Genomic DNA, 22,425 nt, shown 5'->3' on the forward strand with positions numbered 1-22,425 from the left:
GAGAGAAATACTATGTTAATGGATTGAAACACTCAAGATAGGAAAGCTATTAATTCTCCCCCAAAGTGATATGCATGTTTAACACAATTCCTATAAAAATCCCAGCAAGATTTTTTTGTACATACAAAATTATTCTAAAATATTTACAGAAAGGCACAAGAACTAAATTAGTTAACACAATTTTGAAAAAGAAAACTGTGGAAGGAATCACTCTACCTGATATTAAGACTTAATACATATGTACATATATAGTTCAGTAATCTAGACAGTGTGGATTGGCAGAGAAATTACACTTAAGTCAATGGAAGAGAATCAAGAACCCAGAAATAGTCCCATATAAGCACAGTCCACTGATTTTGCAAAAACAATTCACTAGAGGATGAATCATCTTTTCAACAAACGGTGCTGAAGCAATTGGATGTCCATAGGCAAAAATTAAAATAAAATAAAATAAAATAATAAAATAAAATAAAATAATAAAATAAAATAACTTCTACCTAAACCTCATACCTGACACCTTACAAAAAATAATAATAACAACTCACAATGGATCATAGAGTTAAATGTAAAATGATAAAATTTTTATAAGATAACACAGGAGAAGCTCTTAATGACTCTAGGGCTTGGTAAAGAGCTCTTAGATGACACTAGAAACACAATTTTTAAAAGAAAAAATCAATAATATGAACGTCATAAAAAATTTAAAACTTTGCTCTGCAGACGATCCTGTTAAAAAATGAAAAGACAAGTTATATACATGGAAAATATATTTACAAATCATGTATCTGACACATGACCCAAACCTAGAATATAAAAAGAACTCTAAAATTCAACTGCCAAAAAACAGTTTCTTGCCCGGCCAGGCGTGGCTCAGCAGTTGAGCATCGACCTAGGATTCAGGAGACCTAGGATCCAGGAGACCTCAGTTCAATTCCTCGTCAGGGCACATGCCTGGGCTTCGGGCTCAGTCTCCAGCAGGAGACAGCCAGTCAATTACTTTCTCTCATCACTGATGTTTCTCTCTCTCTCCTTCTCCCTTCCTCTCTCTGAAAACAATAAAGATATATTAAAAACAAACAAACAAACAAAAAAACAGTTTCTCAGCAAACTAGAGTAGAGGGAAATTTCCTCAACTTGATAACGAATATTTATAGGGCATTTTGCTGCGTCTCTAGCCTTGCCAGCCCTCCTCTATCGCAGGCATGGTCATTCCCCATCCTCAAGCCCCTTTCTGTCACTTTCTTCTTCTTCCTTCACAACTGGAGCAGTTCTCTCCACACTGCATTCTGGTCACCCAGGTCTATCTAGCCCACCTGTTGCTTCAGGGAAGTGCAGAGGATGCACCTAGGAGACAGAAAGTGTTGCCACTGGAGAGGAATCCCCCAGCCTGCCCACCCATTCACCTGTCCCTCTGCTCCATTCACAACGCAGCCGGCTTCTGAAAATGACAGGATCGAAGGGACTATGTCTTCACTGAATTTAACAGTAAAGATATTAATGTAAATTCTGAAATATTCAAAGGGGCAAAGGCGATTCAACAAATAATGGACAGTCTTTTCAGCAATGGTGGTGTAAAACTGGGCATCTCCATGGAGAGAGAGGAATCTGGAAACAGACTATGCCTTTCATAAAAATTAACTCAAAATGCCTAATAAACCCAATATAAAATGCAAAACCACAGACCTTCTAGAAAACAACATAGAATAAGATCTGGGTGACCTTGGGTTTGGTAATGACATTTTAGATACAATACCAAAAGCATGATTCATGAAAAAAAATTGGTATATTGGACTTCATTAAAATTTAAAACTTCTGTTCTGCAAAAGACCATTAAGAGAATGAAGAGACTGGGAGAAAATTTTTGTAAAACACATATCTGATGAAGTACTGCTATATAAAATATACAAAGAACTCTTAAAACTCAACAATAAACCCAGTTTTTAAAATGGGCAAATAGTCTGAACAGACATCTCACCAAAGGGGATATAGACATGGCAAATGAGTGTATGAAAAGATTCTCCACATTATATATATATCAGCAGGGATGTGCTAATTAATACAACAATGAGATACCACTACATACCTACTGAAATGGCCAAAAATCAAAATACAACATGAAAAATTGTGGGGAACTGGGCTGTACGCTGGCAAAGCCCTTACAGTCGCAGAGGTTCAGCCAAAGGCTAGGCCTCATTCCCCGTAAACAGGAAACTCTGAGACATGTGCACCAAGATGTGAGCAAACAGGTTTGCCCGGGCCTGGGGGCACTGCGGGGGAACTGTGGCTGCGGCCAGGCAGAAAGAGAACAGTGATATCCGTGCTAAGAATGATTTATAGACAATCAAGTGCTGTAGAAAATAAAGCTGCAAAGCCTGTTTAGTGTCGCCTGTATGCCATCAGCATCCGGGGAACCTCCTGATCCCACTTTCCGTCTCTTTTGTCTTATTTTCAGTCCCTCCCCGTTCCCACTCAGCCCCGTGGGAAGGAGTCACGCTGGATGTGACAAAAAATGGCACAGCCACTTTAAAAGACAGTTTAGCAACTTCTTACAAAATTAAACATATTGTTACCATATGATCCTATAATAGTGCTCCTTGGTATTTACCCAAATTAGTTGAATACTTATGTCCACGCAAATGAAGCCTCGAGTCGTGGCGTCGCGGGCCGTGGCCCCCTGAGGGCGCAGGGTTTCGTCCCTACAGCCGACCGCGTGGCTTACCCCGTGGAGTCCAATGTGAGCAACACTCCGGCCAGCCCTGGCCAGCGAGGCGCGGGGAGCGGGGCCAGAGCCCGCGTGTGCGCCGCTTTGGAAATAAGGCGTAAGTGGGGGTCCAAGGAGCAGAGCTCCTGCCTGTGGGCCCAGGGAGCAGAAAGGAATAGGGACCTGGGCGTAGGACCCCCTCGTGACTCAGGAAATCACGATCCCCAGAATAACAGCAGGCCCGTCCCTGAACCTGGCTGCGTCTGCCCCAAGCGTTACGCCGTCTTGTGTTTCACGCAGATGAAGAGAGATTGTGGCCTGCTCAGAATTAAAATCAGGATTCAGTGACCTCCTCCGAGTTATTTCTTACCCCACCTCAGTGCTGTAATTATGGTCTCCAATAATAGTTCGTTGTTCACACGCATACGGAATGGTTTATTTAATTTGGGTCTCAATAATCATTTTACATTTGTGGCTGAAGTCATAAGAACAATGATGTAATAGAGACTATGCCGACTGATTGTCTAGAGAAAATATCCAGAATCTATGTAGGTGTTGCCTGTGTCTAGTGAAATAAATCCCTGTTGTTACAGGTGATTGCTTTCCTAGTCCAGAATGGCAGATACTCCTCAACTATCCACTTGCTGAGGTATTCGTAGTTATATATTCATTTGTTCCCCATCACCAAAAGGATTTGAAGAAGCGACTTGTTTAAAAGCACTTTCCAGTGCTTTTAATTAATGTTGGTAAAATAACCCCATGTACTTTGACACTTGCAAAAATAATCTGGAAAATCCAACTAGGTCAGAGCTTCCCAGTGAATATATCTTTTAAGTTTCTCCTGAAAGTGTAAGTGTGTATACTATGAAAGAAAAAAAAAACCTGACAGAATTGAAACAGTCATCACTTCCCGCCAAGGCTCTAGCTCCTCCCTCACTTACAAATTTATACCCCAGATCTTAGATAAGTCTACCCTGTATAACCCCTTTACACCAGTGTCCGTCTCAGAACTTTGCCAGGTTGTCTGAGCTGGAATCCTGCCTGCATCACTGGCCTGAGCAAGAAGGTAAGTCCCATCTACAGACCAGTTCTCGCTGTCTTTTTCACTTATTTAAGAAATGTGTGTGGCCATTTGTGTCCACCTCAGCATCTCTTGCCTAAATACACAAACAAGATATATCTGGAAGGGTCATGGGGTGGATTTTCATCTTAGAGGGGTTTTTTGTTAATTTTCCCCCACGGATACTTTTTCTATTGATTTTTAGAGAGAGTGGGAGGGAGGGAGGGAGAAAGAGAGAAAAAAATTAAGGTGAGAAGAGAGAGAGAGACATCGACTGGTTGCCCCCAGCTGGGGCCAGGGATCGATCCTGCAACCCAAGTATGTGCCCTTGACCAGAAATCAAACCTGAGACACTCTCCACTGAGTCACACCAGCCATAATAGAGTTTTTTGGGTTTTATTTCTCTTTTTGAGACGGTCCTTTCTGTTGAACTGGCAGGCTTGGGTCTTTCTAGACAGTCTGTACTTACCTTGGGAATGAGCAGATTCCTCAGGGTTGGGATGTTGGAGAGAAAACTCCTGAAGTCCTGCTCTGTTCCGGCGCTTGCAGCTTTTGCCTGAGGGCTATGGTAACCATAAATAGGAAAAGTTGGCTCGAAATCTGCCTCCCTGGAGAAAAGCAAGTTCCCGGGGAAATGATAGGTTTCCCTCTCTCTGAACATCAGACCTAATACTGTCCCAATGTTCTGGCCTCTTATTATCTGCCCTTCTGGCCTCAAGAGGAAAAACCTGTTTCCTGTCTAGCAGTAAGAACTTGGTATTTTAAAAAGTAGGTGAAAATGAGGCTAGAGTAGCCCCATTTGAGGTAGGTAAAACTTCTGGAACAAGACTACACAAAAGCCTATTTGGATACACAACAAACGTAATTAAGGATTATTCACTGGGGAGTGGAATTGAAAAGGAAGAAGATGGGCGGGGAGGGAGGAAATATTATTTTGTTGCACAAACCTGAGTTACTCAAGACATATTTAATGCAATAACGAAAAGAAAACAGTGCTAGAGCCAGATAGAGAATTAAGCTGTACATCTCACTGACTTTCTGTCTTAATTTTTCAAGTAGCCTCTATAATCCCAACAGTTGTAGTTGAAATTTCTGCTGGCTATTGATTTGGCGGCTAATGCAGTTGCTATTGTTCTAAGTTTCTTCTATTTACCACTTTGATCTGCAACTTTCCTCCACAGCCCACACAGTCACAGTTCCCTTGAGCTCTTGTTTGGTTTCTTTCATGTGTCCATGGTTACAGGTTTTAAGAATTATTACAGTGTGGCTTTAGCAATCATTTTTAACTATGAGGAAAAGTGTTACACACTAGAGGGAATTTAGTTTGAGATGTCATGAACCAGTGTTTTATGCCAATCTCACACTGTCAATAACCAGTGTGGTTCTTATGATTGCAAAATGCCCTTCAGCAATAATCATCAGGTAAATGAAAAACATAAAGGTCTTTTACTTACAGGACCTGGAAGTTACGCTGCACACTTAGGATTAGACGTGGACGAAAGAGAAAGAGAGTGCACTGACTTGAGATTCTGTCCCTACTGAAGCTGAGGGTGGAGCCTAGGGTTTCGCAGGCTCACTCTTGATTGGTGGATTTAAAAAAACGGAGAAAATTTTAAAACAGCGTCCAAATGGTCAGCTATGAAACCAACCAAGATCTCTAAACCAAAGGAGTCTCTCCCTAGCCGGTTTGCTCAGTGGTTAGAGCGTTGGCCCACTGACTGAAGGGTCCCGTGAAGGATCCCAGGTTCCACTGTGGCCAAGGGCACGTACCTCGAGTGCATGCTGGATCCCAGCTGGTTGGGGAGGAACCAATGGATGTGTGTGTGTGTGTGTGTGTCCCCAAAAAGCAATGGAAATAATGTCCAAGGGTGAGGAAAAGAAAACAAAAACAGAAAACAAAGGAGTCTCAGCAGGAGGTGGCGGCCTGGCTCCTTACCTGGTGGAGTGGCTAGTAATGTGTTTATTCAAGACACTTGTCTTTGAAGTAGATGCCTCTGAAGTGGATGCCTGGCAAAACTGACAGCGACTGTGTGGGATGGTGGTGATAAAGGGGATGAATTTTCTTTTGTCTTCTATTTTTTAATCTTTCTATGATGTCATTATGCAGAGTGGGGCAAACGTAGGTTTACACTTGTGAGTATGTGAAACAGGATTTATTCTTGTGTTATTATTTTTTAACATATCTTTATTGATTTCAGAGAGAGGAAAGGAGGGGGAGAGAGAGAGATAGAAACATCAATGATGAGTCATTGATTGGCTGCCTAGCCCGCAACCCCGGGCGTGTGCCCTGACCAGGAATCGAACCCCGATCTCCTGGATCCTAGGTTGATACTCAACCGCTGAGCCATGCCTGGCCGGGTGGTTAATTCTTGTATGTGCCCTGACCAAGGATCTAACCCACAACCTTGGTGTATCGGAACAATGCTCTAAACAACTGAACTACCTGGCTGGGGCTGAGAAACCTAAGTTTTAAAAGGGAAATTTAACTTGCCTGAGATCATACAGCCAATTAAAAATAGAGTTGGAATTCAAAGCCAGGGTGGGTCTGACCCTAGGACTCATGCTCTTAACACCACCTTATCCTACCTTACATGAGGTGCTAAATATAATCCAAAGGTTGCTGGTAGGATAAAAGTTATAATGTATTTAAAATATTTTGCACAGTATATGACACATAATAAGCATTTACTTTCTGTTAGCTATACTCTTATAATGTATATCAGAGGGTACAGGAATGAGCTGTAGAGGTATTTTAATGGATTAGCCATTGACTGATGGGTTTATTTGTTATATCTGGCTGTCTTCGAAGGGATCTCCTGCTACCCCCCTAACACATCTTTTCTAAGCCGTATAATTGGGCAAAGAGAGCTTTCCCTGATTAAAGCAGGGGTGAAAGTAGACTTGAACTGCAAATGGCCTGAGATGATTCTGAAGCAGTAAACAGGAAGAGAAAGTACGCAGTAGCCAAGTCCTAATTCCCTATTTTTTACTTCCATTTTAGGCTGAGAATAAAAGAAGACCCAAAATTGAAAACTGATCCCATTTATTTCAAAATCATGTTGCCTCTGTCAACTGAAGACACTGAACCAACATGCAGCAGCCTTAGAGGGGATCTGGAACTTCATGTCAGGAGTGCCTGGCCTTGGATGGGTCAGGAATATGAACTGAGGCTGTTTCTGAGCTTTGCAGAAGAAGAAATTCAGATTTTTCTAGAATGATCGGGATGCTCAGGGAGAAATCACAGATGTTAAGTATAGGAAACAGTATAGTCAGCTGTTTTCACTTACAATGAAAGTCAATGCTTTCTAGAGATGAGAACTTGATAGAGGATCCTGAAAGGAAACATGAGTATTCTCAGGCCTGGAGAGTGTTTTCAGTCTGTTTATACATTGTCAAAGTTGAGATTACCATATCAAGGATTCTATTTAAATGTTATAGTTGCCCGGCCGGGTGTGGCTCAGTGGCTGAGCATCGACCTAGGTTCCAGGAGATTGCAGTTCGATTCTGGTCAGGGCACATGCCCGGGGTTGCGGGCTCGATCCCCAGTCGGCGGTGTGCAGGAGGCAGCCGATCAATGACGACTCTCTCATCATTGATGTTTCTATCTCTCTCTATCTCTGAAATCAGTAAAGATATATTTAAAAAAATAAAATAAATTTTAAAAAAATGTTACAGTTACTCAGCTTAGACACTTATACATGTGCCTTTGAGGAAGTTAAATTCTCTGTGCCTTAGTTTTATTATCTATAAAATGGAGGTAATATGTATACGCCTTATAGAGTTGTGAGAATGTATGCAAAGCATTAGCAAATAGTAGCTGGTTGTAGTAATATCTCAATAAATAGTAACATACGGTTATTATAGATGTTGTACTTATTTCAAGTTGAAGCTTCTTGAAAATAATTTTATGTTTGGCATCCTCAAAACCTTGGGGAAACTGGGGAAGCTCAGTGTCAAGAAAATCTAGTTTATCTCTATGCTTCCTCTTCTTTCTTAAATGGGTTTCTCCATGCCACAGTTTCTCTTAAAAAATAATAATAATAAAAATAAACGTCCTGTTGATTGTCAGAGGCATCCTGTCTTTTTTCAGAGGTAGAACCCTACATCAGTTTCAAGTGACCAGGGCTTTTTTCCTACATAATGTTAGGGTTACGTAATTCATGTTTCCATCTGTAATTCTCCAAGTTAAGTTCTTTGAGGTTCTCGGTTGGGGTGATGGGCCTTGGTTTTACCCTCCATGCAGAGACAGTGTTATCTAAGCCACCTGTTTCTGGGATGCCAATGTCTCGTTTTTGCCATCAGAACCTGATGGCAGCATTTTGTTCTCTTATCTAAGACAGCAAATCTGTTTGTGGCCAGGGATGGTGATTAGGGTTTTTCTCTGCACTTCCCATCGGAGCCAATCTGGGCTACCCTTTTGATCCAGTAATTTCATCTCTTGGGATTTATAAATATACCAAAGAAAGAATGGTTGTATGCCCAAATATGGGCCTGATTTAACTTTAATAATAGTGTAAAATTACTAGTGACCCAGATTAATAGAGGGGTGGTTATTGAAATTTTGTGTAATCTAGCTGGGATGTTGCACAACTGTTAAAAATGATAGTTTTGAAGACAGTGCTACAACATGAGGAAATGCCTGCATTAGCTACTGCTGCAAAATAAACAATCTTGAAATCTCAGTCATGCAATAATAAGCATTTATTGCTCACTTATACATTGCAAATCAGTTGGGTTTTGGCTGTCTAGTTGGGATCAGTCAAACTTGGCTCCAGGTTATGAGTTGAGTTCAAGACTGCTTCACATCTCTCATTCTTTGACTGGTGGGCTGCTCAAGGCAGTCTTCATGTGGCAGTGGCAGAAGCCCAAGAGAGCAGATCTAATGCTGAAATGCATAAAGCCTCTGCACACATCACACCTACTGTACTAACATTTCATTGGCCAAATAAAGTCACGTGGCCAAGCCCACATCAAGGGGGTGAGAAAAATATACTCCAGCTCTAATGTTAGGAATGACAAAGGGTATAGGTATGGGGAGAGATGAAGTATTGGGGAGAAAGCACAGACTCAAAAAGGTTAAATGGAAAAAACACACAGGATATAAAGTTGATTATACAACTTGATCATAACTATGTACAAATATTTTTGCATATCAAAAAGGAATTGAAATAAGCAAAAAAAAAAACCTTTTTATTTTGCCTTTCTCCATTTCTCAAGTTTAACATAATAGAATTATATTAACCTTCATTTCATTTTTTTTAAGATTTATTTATTTTCATTATTATTGATGTTAGAGAGAGAGAGAAAGGGAGAGAGAAATAAAAACATCAATTTGTTATTCCACTTATTTATGCATTCTTTGGTTGCTGCTTATATGTGCCCTGACCGGGGATTGAACCTGCAACACTGGTATATTGAGACAACAGTCTAATCAATTGAGCAACCCTGCCAGGGCTAGTTTTAGAAGCTTCTCATAACAGGCAAGTTAGTTCATCAAATGAATTGTTTTACCCATTATATTAAGGGTCTGTAGAAAAATTTAGAATTCTAAGTACAAGCAAGGTAGTCAATTATTCTTAGTCCTTACCAGTTCCTAATCCCAAACCCAAACCTAATGGTCTTCCATCAATATGGATCTTTAACTTTGCCTGTAGCCTAAAAAACAGTTTAAGTGCTCATATCATTTTATCTGGTGTCTTCATCATTGCAGTGTTTATTATTGTCCACATTGACCTCTTTGAAGTCTCCAAAATTAGATATTCATCACTGAATAGAAGCACTGTCCCTAGGAGATGCTGATTTTCTGAAAGTAGCAAATCCATTCAACAAATAATTATGAGCACCTTCCATGTGTGAGGCACTGCATTAGCTGCTTTTGGGGAAATAAAGATGTGTCAGTGACCATCTTTACTCTCAAGGACCTCACTGTCCAGTGGGAAGAGAAGTGTGTGCGCATCGCTTTGAAGACAGAACAGACTAGGAGATGGGTTCAGTGATTCTGAACCCTGGTGGCATGTTAGAATCCTCTGGACAACTTTTAATAAATACCAAAGTCCAAGCTCATGCCCAGAGATGCTGATTTAATTGGTCTGGTGTCTGGCTGGATCACTATTATTTTTAAAAGCTCCCCAGATGATAAAAATGAGCAATCAGGGTTGAGAATCACTGGGTTAGACCTTCTACTTTAAGCCTGACTGAGCTGTTTTAGTAGACTGAGAACTGACAAGGACTCTCAAATTCAATATTTAAAACAATTATTTTAAAAATAAATTATTTTGCCCAGCTGGCATGGCTTAGCAGTTGAGCGTTGACCTATGATCCAGAAGATCAAGGTTCGATTCCTGGTCAAGGCACATGCCCTGGTTGCAGGCTCCATCCCCAGTAGGGGACATGCAGGAGACAGTCGATCAATGACTCTCTCTCATCATTGATGTTTCTATCTCTCCCTCTCCCTTCCTCTCTCTGAAATTAATAAAAAATAAATTAAAAATAAAGATAATAAATTATTTTACCAAAAATTATATAACACATGCATATAGTTTAAAAAGTTAAATGGTACTGAGGCTTATGACTAAAATACTGTATAGCAGTTTCCTGTTCTGTTCACTCCCCCACCCACCCCCCTCCACTTTTGAGTCTTTAAATTATTTTTAAAGAATTCACACATCTCCCATTATCCAATGTTAATACATTGATATCTTTTGCATCATCAAAAACTAATTAATTGTTGAACTTCATTTTCTCCCACCTAAAAGTACCCTGAAACCCCCAAGGAAAGGTAAAAAGGAGGAAACATCAAAGTAATTGGTGCAGCAAGGGGGTAAGAGAAAGGTTCTGGGGAGGACAAGACAATTCAGACTGGCCCGCCTGGTGGCGTGAACAGTTCAGAACAGCAGCTAAGAGCACTTTTCAAGCCCTGCCTGCTCTCCCACCTCTTGAAAAGTGATGGGCTTCATCTGAAATTATAATCAAAAGATTATTTCCACACTTTCTCCCACATTGATGCCCTCAATAAAATTGTCCTAAGCTTTTCTAGAAATTAAAAATAGTCTGGAAATAGGAATTTTTCCAAAGCAATTTAAAAAATCTTACAGAAAGAAAAAACTACATTGAAGAGCATGGGATTGGCTTAGTTATTTTGGGAGCTGACGAGAAAGGGACCTTTGATTTTATTTCTAATATATTGCACATGCATTGGAAAGAAGACATGATAGGAAGTTATTACATAGATTCCGCTATGCTACGGTAACAACTACTTCTCTGGTATAGTTTAGAATGAGTTGGGTGTTACCATTTAAAAAAAAATTTAAGCCATAGAATGGCTGCAAAAGAAAAGACCAAGTTTAACTTAAGGAGGTGATGAAAGTTTAGTTGAGGAGGTGGGCACTTGAACAAGGACTTGATTGACATATAAGGATTTCATCATGTAGAGGGAGCAGAAAAGGATTTGAAGGCTGAGAAAATGGCATAGGCACAGCCAGGAGCCAGGAATGTCCATGGGCACCATAGGTGGTAGAGTTATCATCCAGGCTCCCCATAAACTCTTAGAGTTGAATTATAAAATGAACAACAGCCCTGGCCAGTGTGGCTCAGTTGGTTGGGCATTGTCCCATGTGCCAAAAGGTTGCTGGTTCAATTCCCAGTCAGGGCACATGCCCAGGTTTCAGGCTCCATCCCCAGAGGGGGTGTGCGGGAGGCCGCCAAATGATGTTACACTCTCACATCAATGTTTCTTTCTCTCCCTCTCCCTTTCTCTCTCTCTGAAAATCAACAAACTATTCTTTAAAAAAATTAACACCAAATCATAATGGAAGAGTTTAGGGATATGCAAAGACCCCTTATAGACAGACTATTTCCCAGGCCAGTAGCAGGGTATAAGCAGATGAAAGTGTTAACATGTAGAAAATGAATGTGCATAAAGCACTGTTATGTGTTGGGAGGAGTGAGGAGAAGGTTGGTGGTCCACCTGGAAACTTTAGAAACTCGAAAAGAAAAATTCATCTGAGGCAAAGAATATGGAACAACTAGTCGTTCTTAGCATTCTAAATTTGCTTTATGTTGTAAATCTGACCTGTTCAGTCCTTGTGGTGGACACATCCCTATTTTAGAGGTGGTTGCAATAGTCTGACATAGCATGAAGACTCCATACATTTGGACCATATTACTCCCCCTGCTGCAAAGCTATGCATATGTAATTTGTCTCCCTATGTTACTATTGCACGTACTGATTAGCAGTAGCATCTGGCTCACTTATTGCTACAGTCCTCACTGTAAATGGACAGAGTGGCATTTTCAGTTATGCCTTGTTTTTTTGTGAGCTTAATTAGCATAAAGCCATCCCCAAGAAACTGATCCAAACTTGGTGCAAAGAAGAAATCAATTTCTGAGCCTATAAAACTTGAGACCCATAGCAAGTATGAGGAGCCAACCAAGGTGCTGCCCTGAGACATTCAGTCAAAGTAAGTAGCCTGGAGGGCACCCTACCTCCCACCCCCTAAATAGGCCAGCAAGGATGGGTGCATTAGAAACACTGGCAGATGGAGGTATAATAAAGGCTGCGTTAGGAGAGTAAGTCAGGGTGTATCGTGGAAAGCCTTGAAAACTGGTTTGGTTTAAACACTGCAGGGACTCACTGAAGATACATCAGTGGGGAATGCTATAAAATCAGTTCTCTGTTTGAGGAGAACGTCTCTGGTTGACAGGATGAAAGCTGGATTGGACTGGGAAAACCAGAGGCTTGGGACCAATTATAAGTCTGTTGTAATTGTACATGGAGGAGATGAAGTGGATTTGGAAAAGGGCAGTGACACCGCAAATACAGTGGCAGGGTCAGTCCCAAGAGACATTTCTGTGACTCTCTGCCACACTGACTGTGCCTTGATCTCCTCATTTGTAATATGTGAAAAGGAGTAACTGCCACCTGCCTGGGAGAAGGGATTCTGCTCCTCTGGTTTCCTGTATTGTTTTAAATAATTTTCAGAAAGCTGTTCTCTTTTCATAAAGCAAGTAGAGGTGCTTAATGGCTCTTGAGGCAAAGCAGAGCTTATGAGTTTCCTCTGATGGGGTGCATTCTGGACTAAGCCCAAACACAATATTCCTTTCCAGGCCTGCAAACTGCTGAATGCTGTCTAAAATGATGTGACTGCCCAAAACACCAGAGGCCTGGCTGAAAACAACTCCTGTTGCTCTGTGGGTCTCAGTTAATTCCATTGCTTTTAGCAGTGCAAGCTCATAGCGTCCTCTGTCCTCTTCTCTCCTGCACAGAATTGCTATATCTTTGGGCAGATAGCCACATTGGAGCAGGTCGTGACATCTTTCTGCCACGTATTTTGCAATCTGTCCTATTGTCAGGTTGGTCTCTGTCTCACACACCCCAGGAAGAGCCTGAGCACGCATTGCTTCCTCGTAGGCAGCTTCCCTGAACAGGGCTGGTGTGTCCAGAAACATGTTGGAGGGAGGATTGTCTTTGATGAGCTTCATTTCTTGTTTCATGACCATTGCTATTTCCAGAGAACAGTGGATCCCTCTGGTGATTGTTTTACGAGGAAACTGAGCAGATGGAGGGGGAAGGCCATTGACATCAGCATGATGAACTTGGAAAGGGTCCAGGAAAAGCCAGAGAAGCCCGTGGTGAAGGTCTTTCCTTCCAGCTCCCCTCACCTTTGGATGGGTGATACTCTTAGCCTTCTTGTACCAGTCACCGTACGTACTGCGGAAATTCTCAATCTCATCCATCACTATGTGTTTAATCTTTAGGAACTCCCCTTGCATGAAGGTTTTCCGGGTCACAGCTTGGCAGGTGGTGTGTTGGCTATAAGGATGAAAAAGAGAATAGGGCGTCAGGGAACACCATGTGCTCATCACTCTCTGTATTGAAATCAGAGGCTAGTTCTCATGGAGGTTGATTCATTGACTATCGTAACTACAAAACTGCTCTACTTACAAGTTACCCAACAAAGAGAATATATAATTGTAAACACCACTCTTCAGGGTTATCTAGTTAAATCTGCATGTGAAACTTTTGAAATAAACCCAGGTAGGAGACTTTATTATTTCTAACAGTCCATTTCTGCTGCTTGACAATCCCTGAAGACAAGGTCCTTGCATCTAAAGGAAATCTCATAAGTAATTTACTCTTACTACTACCATTTCTTTACTTTCTGTCCTTCTTAGAGTTAGAGAACAGTCACCTAGAGGCATATCATAATTTTTATATAAAAAAGAGGTATGAGTGAATACAGATTCCTCTAAAGCAAATCCTATTGCCCCACTTACTTGTAGGATGAAACCAGAAGACTCTAGATTTTGGTAAGGAAAACATCAAGAGGTTGCTGAGTTCCACGACATGTCAAGTAGGGTAACAAGCCTACAGGGCTAGGACCTGTTTTTAGCTTATCAGAGGAAGAGGGACAAATTAGAGGAGGCAAGAAACAACCAAGTTTGGTTGTTGCCTCCTCTAATTTTTTCAAAAACGATTTTATTTTGTTAACCCTCACCCAAGGATATTTTTTTCATTGCTTTTCAGAGAAAGAGTAGAAGGGTGGAAAGGGGGAAGAGAGAAACAACATGCGCCCACCCAGACTGGTGACAGGGAGCGAATCTGCAGCCCAGGTAAGTGCCCTTGACTGGGAATCCTTTGGGGCCCAGGCTGCCGCTGTAACCACTGAGCAACACCGGCCAGGGCACCTCTTTTCATTTGGATTCAGGTAATATCACTCACGCCTGCAGATTTCCTGATTTTACTGATGCATTCCCTGGGGCTTCACGCCCTATGCCTTGAATCATAACTATTCATGTTCTCTTCCAGTTTGGACTGTGTCTACTTCTTAAAGAAAAACATGGATTCTTAGCCATTCGCTGTGTCTTCCTGATGTTAGGGCGCACTAGATACTTGTTGAATTAAATTTGCCTTTTCACTGGGGGATTTTTAAACTTACCTATAATGCATAATAAAGAACTTAGCCCGTAGCACAATTTACAATATCTTTCATAATATGGCACCTGCCTCCTTTCCAACTTCACCACCTACTGCGTACATACCCACACCCGCCCCCTGCTGCTCTACTCAGACAGACTTACCCTTCTGATTCTCTAAGCTTCCCCATTCCTTTGCACCTGCTGTGCCCTTTGCCTAAAAAGCCCTCATTTTATTCACTTTCCCCACTGACTGTTTTTTTCAAAATGCATATCATTTATTTTTTTTATATTAACACTTTATATCAGAACCTTTTCCCTCATTAGTACATTCATCCTTCCACTCCATTTCTTAGATATGGACAAAGCTTTTCTGTTTGCAAGATACACAGATACATAGATATAGACAGACAGGTAGGTAGATATGGATGCTAGATAATTTTTATTTTATTTTAATTTAATTTTATTCCTACTGACTTCTTAAGAGTGTGCCCAAGGATCTCTTATTCTAGGGAGTATTTGCTGACCAACCTTCAGCCCAAGTTATGATAAGCATATCTTTATTATCATACTAATTATACAATATTCACATTGCTTATTTTATTTTCGTCCCCCTTTCTGGGCTTTATGGCCATGTCTTCAATATGCTTTTCCCCACTAACACTAAATGTGCACGATACCTAGCATATACACAGTGCTCAAAAAGATTTGTTGAATAAATAAGTAAACCAAACCAAAAATTAAAATGAGTTTGCCCTCATTTGCTGAATTATAAAGCAACCAGTTTCTTTTACTAAGTTGAAAGCTAAAGATTTAAATCAGAAGCAAATTTGCACATCTTCTAAAATTATTGATTCAGAATAAGTCAAACAAATGAAAATGTTTTATAAACAAAATCAAGTGGTATTGCCCAGCGGGTGTTGCTCAGAGGTTGAGCGTCAACCCATGAACCAGGAGGTCACAGTTCGATTCCCGGTCAGGGCACATGCCCGGGTTTGGGGCTCAATCTCCAGTAGGGGCGTGCAGGAGGCAGCTGATCAATGACTCTCTCATCATTGATGTTTCTATCTCGCTCTCCCTCTCCCTTCCTCTCTCTGAAATCAATAAAAATATATTTTTTAAAAATCAAATGGTATTTAAATTCAAGTTTTTATTAGGTAAAATGTCATTACCTAATGACAGTAACTGAAATACCCTGTGACTTTAAAGTATTAAGCATCAAACAAAATGTTCACCTAAAGCAAGATAGGTTCATGTCTACTTTTCTTAAATTTAAGGCCACAGATTGTGAAAAAATGTTTCTAGTGATATAAATTTAAAGTTATGCATACTTGGCTAATTTATGATGAGATGTTGAAGCCTGAAAATAGCAAAGTACCAATTTATAGCTCAACTACCTGATCACTTGGAAATGTTTTGGCTCTTGTACTTATGCAGCTAAGGCATTGCAAAATCTTGAATAACACGAATTACTTTTGTAATACTGTTGAAAAGACTGACTAAATACAGTTATTGTGTTTAGTCAGTGAAACACTCACGCCACGTAATCCTTTAAGGAGTCATGTTCGCAAACATAGAGGATCTCTTTCGGTTTGCAGTGGAATAGGTCCTTGATTTTCTTCATGATCTTTATGGCCAGGGCTGTCTTCCTGGTTCCTGGAAAGCAGTGGATGAACAATTCGCGCGTCTCCTGCAGGCTCCCTGAAAGCAACTCACCCTGCTCCGCTATGAGCAAGTTGAAAAATTCACAGCCCAGCTGGTCACTCAGAAGAGATCTAGAGCACAGCAAGACCACCACGACAAGGGCCTGCAACAAGTCTTCCATTTCCCCCTCATTAGCAAGCTGGTAGGATTGGGGGTAGTGCACGGGAATTTCACAGGGTCCACACTGTGTGCCAGGCAGGTGCAGCAGTCTCGGAATGACACACAGTTTCCCTGTGTAACCTCCAACAGTTCCTAGTTTCTGCTTTAACTGACGAGCAGTGTTTCGGGCATACTCAGGTCCTTCAGTCCCACTGGGGTGTATGAAGACTGTATAGAGTACCAGGGGGCTGTTAACTGCTATTAGGAGAGCATCACACAGGACATTCTGCTCCTTCCTTAAGCCAATATCACTAGCCCAGCTTCGAGAAAATATCACAATCCCCTGAGAATGAGGACGGATCTGCATCTTCATTAATTCCTCTAGTTCTTTGTGATCTGAGAACAGCTTTGTACAGAGGGATTCGGGTTTAAATGGTATCTCTTCCTGCGTCACTGAAAATTCAAGGAATAGAAGTTACTAAAATGTACCAAAGCATATCGTAAGGATTCCTGCAACCTCGTAGGAAGAAATGAGTCTAGCCGTGGAACTATAGGTTTCCCCGTCTGCAAAGAAAGTACCCCTCTTCGCAGGCCAGGGCTATGAAGTTCCCACTGTTGGCAACTCTCAGGCGGGGAGGGCAGTCAGGGAGGGCCTTCACAGAGCAGCCCCCTGGCACTGTCTCCTCAGCCCCAAATGGTCCACCACCGCTAGGAGGCCACTTGTTGCTGTTACGGGATTTTGTGTGTGTGAGTGAAACTGATGCTTTGGGGGAACTAAGAACTTCCCTTTAAAACAATGATTCTAACATTTCTAATGTGGCAATTTTGACATCCCTGCCCCCCCTCCTGCCCCCAGGTATTTAGTAATGTCTGGAAATTTTTTATAAAGAATAGTTTATTGATTTTTTGAGAGAGAGAGGAACACCCATGTGAGAGCTCAACATAGATCAGCTGCCTCCTGCACAATCCCCACCTGGGATGGAGCCCACAACCTGGGGCATGTGCCCCCACCGGGAATCAAACCAGCGTGCCCCCACCGGGAATCAAACCAGCAACCTCAAGGTGCACGGGTCAGCGCCCAACCAAGTGAGCCACACCAGCCAGGGTTGGAAATTTTTTGACTGTCACAGCTGGAGGGGAGCTACTGGAATTTAGAAGTCAGAGGCCACGAATGGTGCTAAACATCCTACGGCACAGGGCAGCCCCTCCCAACAAACAATTACCTGACCCACATGTCAGTAGTGTCAAGGTTGAGGAACTCTGCTATAGAACCCCACGGCTCACCTCCTTTTGTATTGGAAAGCCAGGGGGCAATTCTCTTGTAGTGTAGACCTATGGATTTAGGATAATTCCTAAATTCTCTCAAATTTAGGAAACAAAAGCCATACGTGACTGGAAGCCCCAAAGCACAGAGAAATATTTTGTGAATTTGATGACTGGGAAACAAGAGTTAGCCATATATATCATTTTGGGACCCTTATGTCTGCTAAGTCCTATATTTGACCTTCTCTCTAAGGAGAAAAATTAGGACTAATTGCTGTCAATTCCTCCCAACATAATTAAAAAAAAAAAAGTCCCCTCAGCTGAAATCAAGAAGGAAATACCTGGAAACAAACGTTGTTGTAGAACTCCCTTAAATTCCAGGACTTTCATAGGATATGATGGGCTTCTTAATGCAGATGAAGCTGGTGAAATCAGGGGAAGGCTGTCGTCTGTGGCCAAACTGGAGGGAGCTAAACAAATAAATACATGAAGAGTTGTTTCAAGCCAAGAAAGAAAAAGAACTTTTTAATTGTCTTCCTACTGTTGGCATATGGTTTGCATTGTGCTGAACTGCTCTCATACTTTAAAAAAAAAAAAATATATATATATATATATATATTGATTTTAGAGAGAGAGAAAGGGAGAGGGATAGAGAGATTTCTGAAACATCAATGTGAGAGAGAAACATCGATCGGCTGCCTCCTGCACGCCCCCGACTAGGGATGGAGCCTGCAACCCCAGGATGTGCCCTGACTGGGAATCGAACCAGCGACCTCTTGGTGCATGGGTCCATGCTCAACCACTGAGCCACACCAGCCAGGCTGCTCCCACACTTTCTATGCCTCAAACAGTTCATATATGTTAGAAAAGGAAGTCTGGGGACATGAATCATTTCGTCTTGCAAGACAAGTCATTTCACCTCTCTCATGCCAGGGTGAGGTGATCCCTAAGGTTCCTTCCAACTTTAATATTCTGATTCCAGGTCATTTCTAAAAGGAAAAGGCTTCTAGAGGGGGTGGGGTCAGAAAAAGTTAAGTACAATACATATTTTTTATATTGTTATAGTTGTTTAAGTCCCTATCCAAGGTTTAAATGGAATAGAAAGTGGCAGGATCTCTAGTTTGGGGTGTGTGTGTGTGTGTGTGTGTGTGTGTGTGTGTGTAAACTCAGACAAATTTAGGACAAGAGAAAGAATAATCCAATAAAACCACTCAAGCCTTGATCCAAGCTTCTTGTATCAAACTTGGAACATATTAACCATGAAGGCAAACTGATAAGCTTCGTTCAGACTGTAAGTCCTCTCTGGATTGCTTAGGAATCACCAGGGCTGATTCTGAGCAAAACTGTAAGGGAAGTGAAAACACTAGGAGTCCCCCCCCCTCCCCTGCCCCAGCATCTCCTTTTGCAACAGACTTTCCCCACTTGGTGGTGCCACAAGCCCAGTGATTGAAGGTATTAGCTCCTAATTCTGAAACAATTCAAAATTGTCAATAAGCTTCCCTTGAAAGAATTCGTTAGGAGTCATTCTTAAACAGTGTGTCTCTGAAATATAATCTTTAGAATGAGACTACTGATGAATGTTTTTGACTAGGAATATCAGCCTGCAAAAGTTTTTCAACAGGACTTTACAGTGCATGAAAAAGAACTGTCACTAATTCATGGCTGATGGCATAATATAACTGTCCCAAAGTAAACTAAACCCAAGCATTTCTTGACCTCAAAGAGTTCTTATTCCCTGTCTTTGGAACTAAAAATGTTAGAAAAAATCATGTAATAAGAGAATCATTTTTACTATGTATTTTCTTACGTATTTAAATATTTTTAAATATCTTTCCATAAAGCATTTTTATTTCTTCCATAAAGGCCACAACATCTTTCTTAATGGGAGAGTTTTTAAACAAAACTGCTTTCTGTTCTTTAAGTAAAATATCTGACCAAATACCCACAGGAGGCAGAGAAGGGGCTTCCTCCCTGCTGACTGAGTAGTTAGTGGCTGCTATCTGGCTTTACCTGGTGGAATATCCAGCATCATAGCTACCCAGTCCTCTGCCGTCAGCCGGGTGACAAGATTGCCCTTCATGATCCACGAGTCTGGGGCCTCTGTGAATACCACACAGCAGAAGGGCTCCACTTGAACAACACAGACATAACCATACAGGACATCTTTCTGGTATACATCCAAGATTTTGGTAGTGAAATTCACCTTTGGCTTTTCACGGCAGAAGTGGAATGTAGGCAACTTTTCTATGCAGTTTCCTATTTCTTTTTTTAAGAAGTCAGGGTTCACCTTTTCCCTCTTACATCCAAACACTTCTTTGCTCTTATCGTCCACTCCAATAATTAGGTATCCCCCATGGGTGTTGGCAAATGCAGAAATGTAATGAGGCAGCATTTCTTTAATCCTAGGGACAATCCTTTTGGTGGTGAACCTTTTAAACTCAACATGTGTTGACTCAGTAAAGCTGAGTTTCTCTTTGTACATGAGTTTGCCCTTTTTAAGAAATTCTGAGGCAGACATCCTCATATCTTCTTCTTCCTGAATGTGCCTGTCAAGAACTTTCTGAGGATGCAGCTCCTTCACCCTGGGTCTTCCTCTTTGGGCTCTTGACTGCTTCTGTCTGAGAAGTTCCAGGGCACTGCTGGCACTCAGGTTGATAGCAGAAGTCACATCTCTCTGATACAAATTGGAGCGCAAGCTGCAAATCCTTAGGGGGAGGCTGCAAACATCTGGACTCCATGACTTCACAAAAATCAGGAGATTGTTACCCAGCTGCATGTAGTCAAGGTATTTTTGTGAACCTGAAGGAAGGAGCTTTTGAAAAGAAGTTTCCAGATCCTGTCCCAGCCCATGGCACCGGTAACTGTAGGTTTTATCATCAATCTTTGCTTTGATCACACCCCCTCCCGAATTTAACAGTGCACACGTGGCTTGGATGATTTTAGAATTCTCAGTTCTTTTCAAATTGTTATTGGTCATCTTCTTCCTGTTCTCTTCTCCAAAAGTCACTGTGCCTACTTCTACAGTTATCTCAGGATACAGCATTTCCATATTGGTCTGGAGACTTTCCATCTCAGCAGCCTCTCTGTGCTCAAAACAATAATAGAAAGAGGTTCCAATAAATAAGCAGGACAGAAATGTTGTTCCTATATTAACAAGAATTCCAGGGATTACAATATTTTCTTCAAAGCTATAAATTATTGGACATACATTTTAACAATGAAATAATATTTGATATCACTGTTTTCTAACACCTTCATCAAGGTCCTTAGCCTTTCCAGCATGAATGGGCGTAGTTAAAGGGAAGTGCTTGATATTTTGCTATAATGAAAAACTTAAAGAGCTGAAATTTTTAGCCATTTTTTAATTTAAAATCAGGAAGTGACATCAGTGAGCTCAGATATTATAAAAGTCATGGGTTGAGAAAATAAGGCATAGATTGACAAAGGAGCCAAATTAAATTACTACACAATGTGCAGAATTAGAAGTGAAGTCAAGAGACACTCCTATTTATAATTCAAAGGCAAAAGAAAAGGGGCGATAGAGAACAAAGAGAGTATACTTTGATAGTATAGGTGATGTAGATATCTTGCTATAAAAACAATGGTAAAACTTGGTATTCCTTATGTGCTATTTTGCACATTTTTAAAAGCTTTATTTTACCCCTAAGAGAATGTCAATTGATACCAAATACAGAATTCTTTTTATCTCTTCAAATATTCTTCTAAAAGTACATTTCTTCATATACAGTGTGATACAGGCATCTTCTTGCCTTTCTAATAGTTCTGCCCCGTGCTCTGGGAACCTCTAAGACTTGGAAAAGAACATGGGCCTTTGGGACATAGTTATTCAACTATGGTCAACCTCCTTTAGCTTCACAGAGCAGAGAATAGCCACCTAAGTTGAAATTAGGGCTCTGAGGCAAATATTTCAGACATGGCTTCCTTAGGTTTTAATTGCAAAATAAAATGTTTACTAACCCAAATCAAAATTCTTCCTTTAGAAGAAGAGAACCCATTTCTTCTATGTAATCTTTGCGAAGTAGAGGCCATGTGGGTGTTGTTTATACCCACCAAGAGTGGGGAGAGCAGGCATTCAACAGAACATCTACCCTCCTCTGCCATAGCTTACTCATGGTTGCCTTCTCACTTCTGCCAGGTAAACCAGAATCAACATGATGATTTTTTTCCATATGTGAGCATCTACTATAGGTAAATGCCTGGCTCTTTAGAGAAACTTCTGATTAATATTCTATTCATGTCATAGAATCACAGAAGTGTTGGAAGGGACTTTAAAGATCTTCAGGTCCAACCATCCACCTGATTCTTAAGTCCTCCGTATAATATTCCCAGTCACAACAAATTGCTTTCCAGCAACTGCTTGAACACCTCCAATGACGAGTAATTTATTGCCTATCAGATTAGTCCCTTCTGTTTTCTGACGGCTCTGTTAGAAAGGGCTTCCTCATTTTCAACTGTAATTTGTCTCCCTATAATTTCCACCTGCTGGATTCACAGGACAAATCTAATTGCTTTTGAACTAGCAGAGCTGTACTATAATGACTCCCAAATCTCACTGATGTTACTTAAATGCTGATAACAACCGTGATAAATACAATGTTTTCTGAGATTCTAGCCCCATGTGAATATCCTTTGCACTTTCCCCAAAATTTCTCACTCATTTTCT

The 22,425-nt window shown here is 41.1% G+C and overlaps 1 protein-coding gene and 1 long non-coding RNA gene across 4 annotated transcripts in view; one reads left to right on the forward strand and one right to left on the reverse strand.

Moving 5' to 3' along the window:
* The first annotated feature begins 2,861 nt into the window (after positions 1 to 2,861).
* LOC107532601 (uncharacterized) overlaps positions 2,862 to 22,425 on the forward strand; it is a 29,801-nt gene continuing 10,237 nt past the window's right edge. Inside the window, exons 1-3 of one of the 3 annotated variants that reach the window (XR_015715863.1) lie at positions 2,862 to 3,767; positions 13,272 to 13,463; positions 14,287 to 14,372. This is a non-coding gene — a long non-coding RNA (uncharacterized LOC107532601). Of the gene's footprint in view, positions 3,768 to 6,762; positions 7,830 to 13,271; positions 13,464 to 14,286; positions 14,373 to 22,425 lie in introns of those variants that run through there. The other 2 variants (XR_015715862.1, XR_015715864.1) reach the window with 2 other exon arrangements.
* LOC107532600 (protein SLFN14-like) lies at positions 12,669 to 20,811 on the reverse strand. Its single transcript, XM_016207039.2, has 4 exons — positions 19,752 to 20,811; positions 18,083 to 18,211; positions 16,214 to 16,931; positions 12,669 to 13,572 (listed from the first exon to the last, which is right to left on the reverse strand). Exons 1-4 carry the CDS (start codon positions 20,809 to 20,811, stop codon positions 12,738 to 12,740), a joined length of 2,742 nt encoding a protein of 913 aa, XP_016062525.2. The 3' UTR covers positions 12,669 to 12,737.

Source organism: Miniopterus natalensis, chromosome 17, assembly GCF_054644295.1.
Source record: "Miniopterus natalensis isolate mMinNat1 chromosome 17, mMinNat1.hap1, whole genome shotgun sequence".
NCBI lineage: Eukaryota > Metazoa > Chordata > Mammalia > Chiroptera > Miniopteridae > Miniopterus > Miniopterus natalensis.

Bases quoted from the DNA above. Each gene is read 5' to 3' on its own strand.
- LOC107532600 (XM_016207039.2), bottom strand. From the start codon at position 20,811: ATGGAAAGTCTCCAGACCAATATGGAAATGCTGTATCCTGAGATAACT. The intron at 16,932-18,082 runs GTATTTCCTTCT...TTGAATTTTCAG, and splicing joins ACAACAACGTTTGTTTCCAG to TGACGCAGGAAGAGATACCA. The intron at 13,573-16,213 runs GTGAGTGTTTCA...TCATCCTTATAG, and splicing joins TCCTTAAAGGATTACGTGGC to CCAACACACCACCTGCCAAG.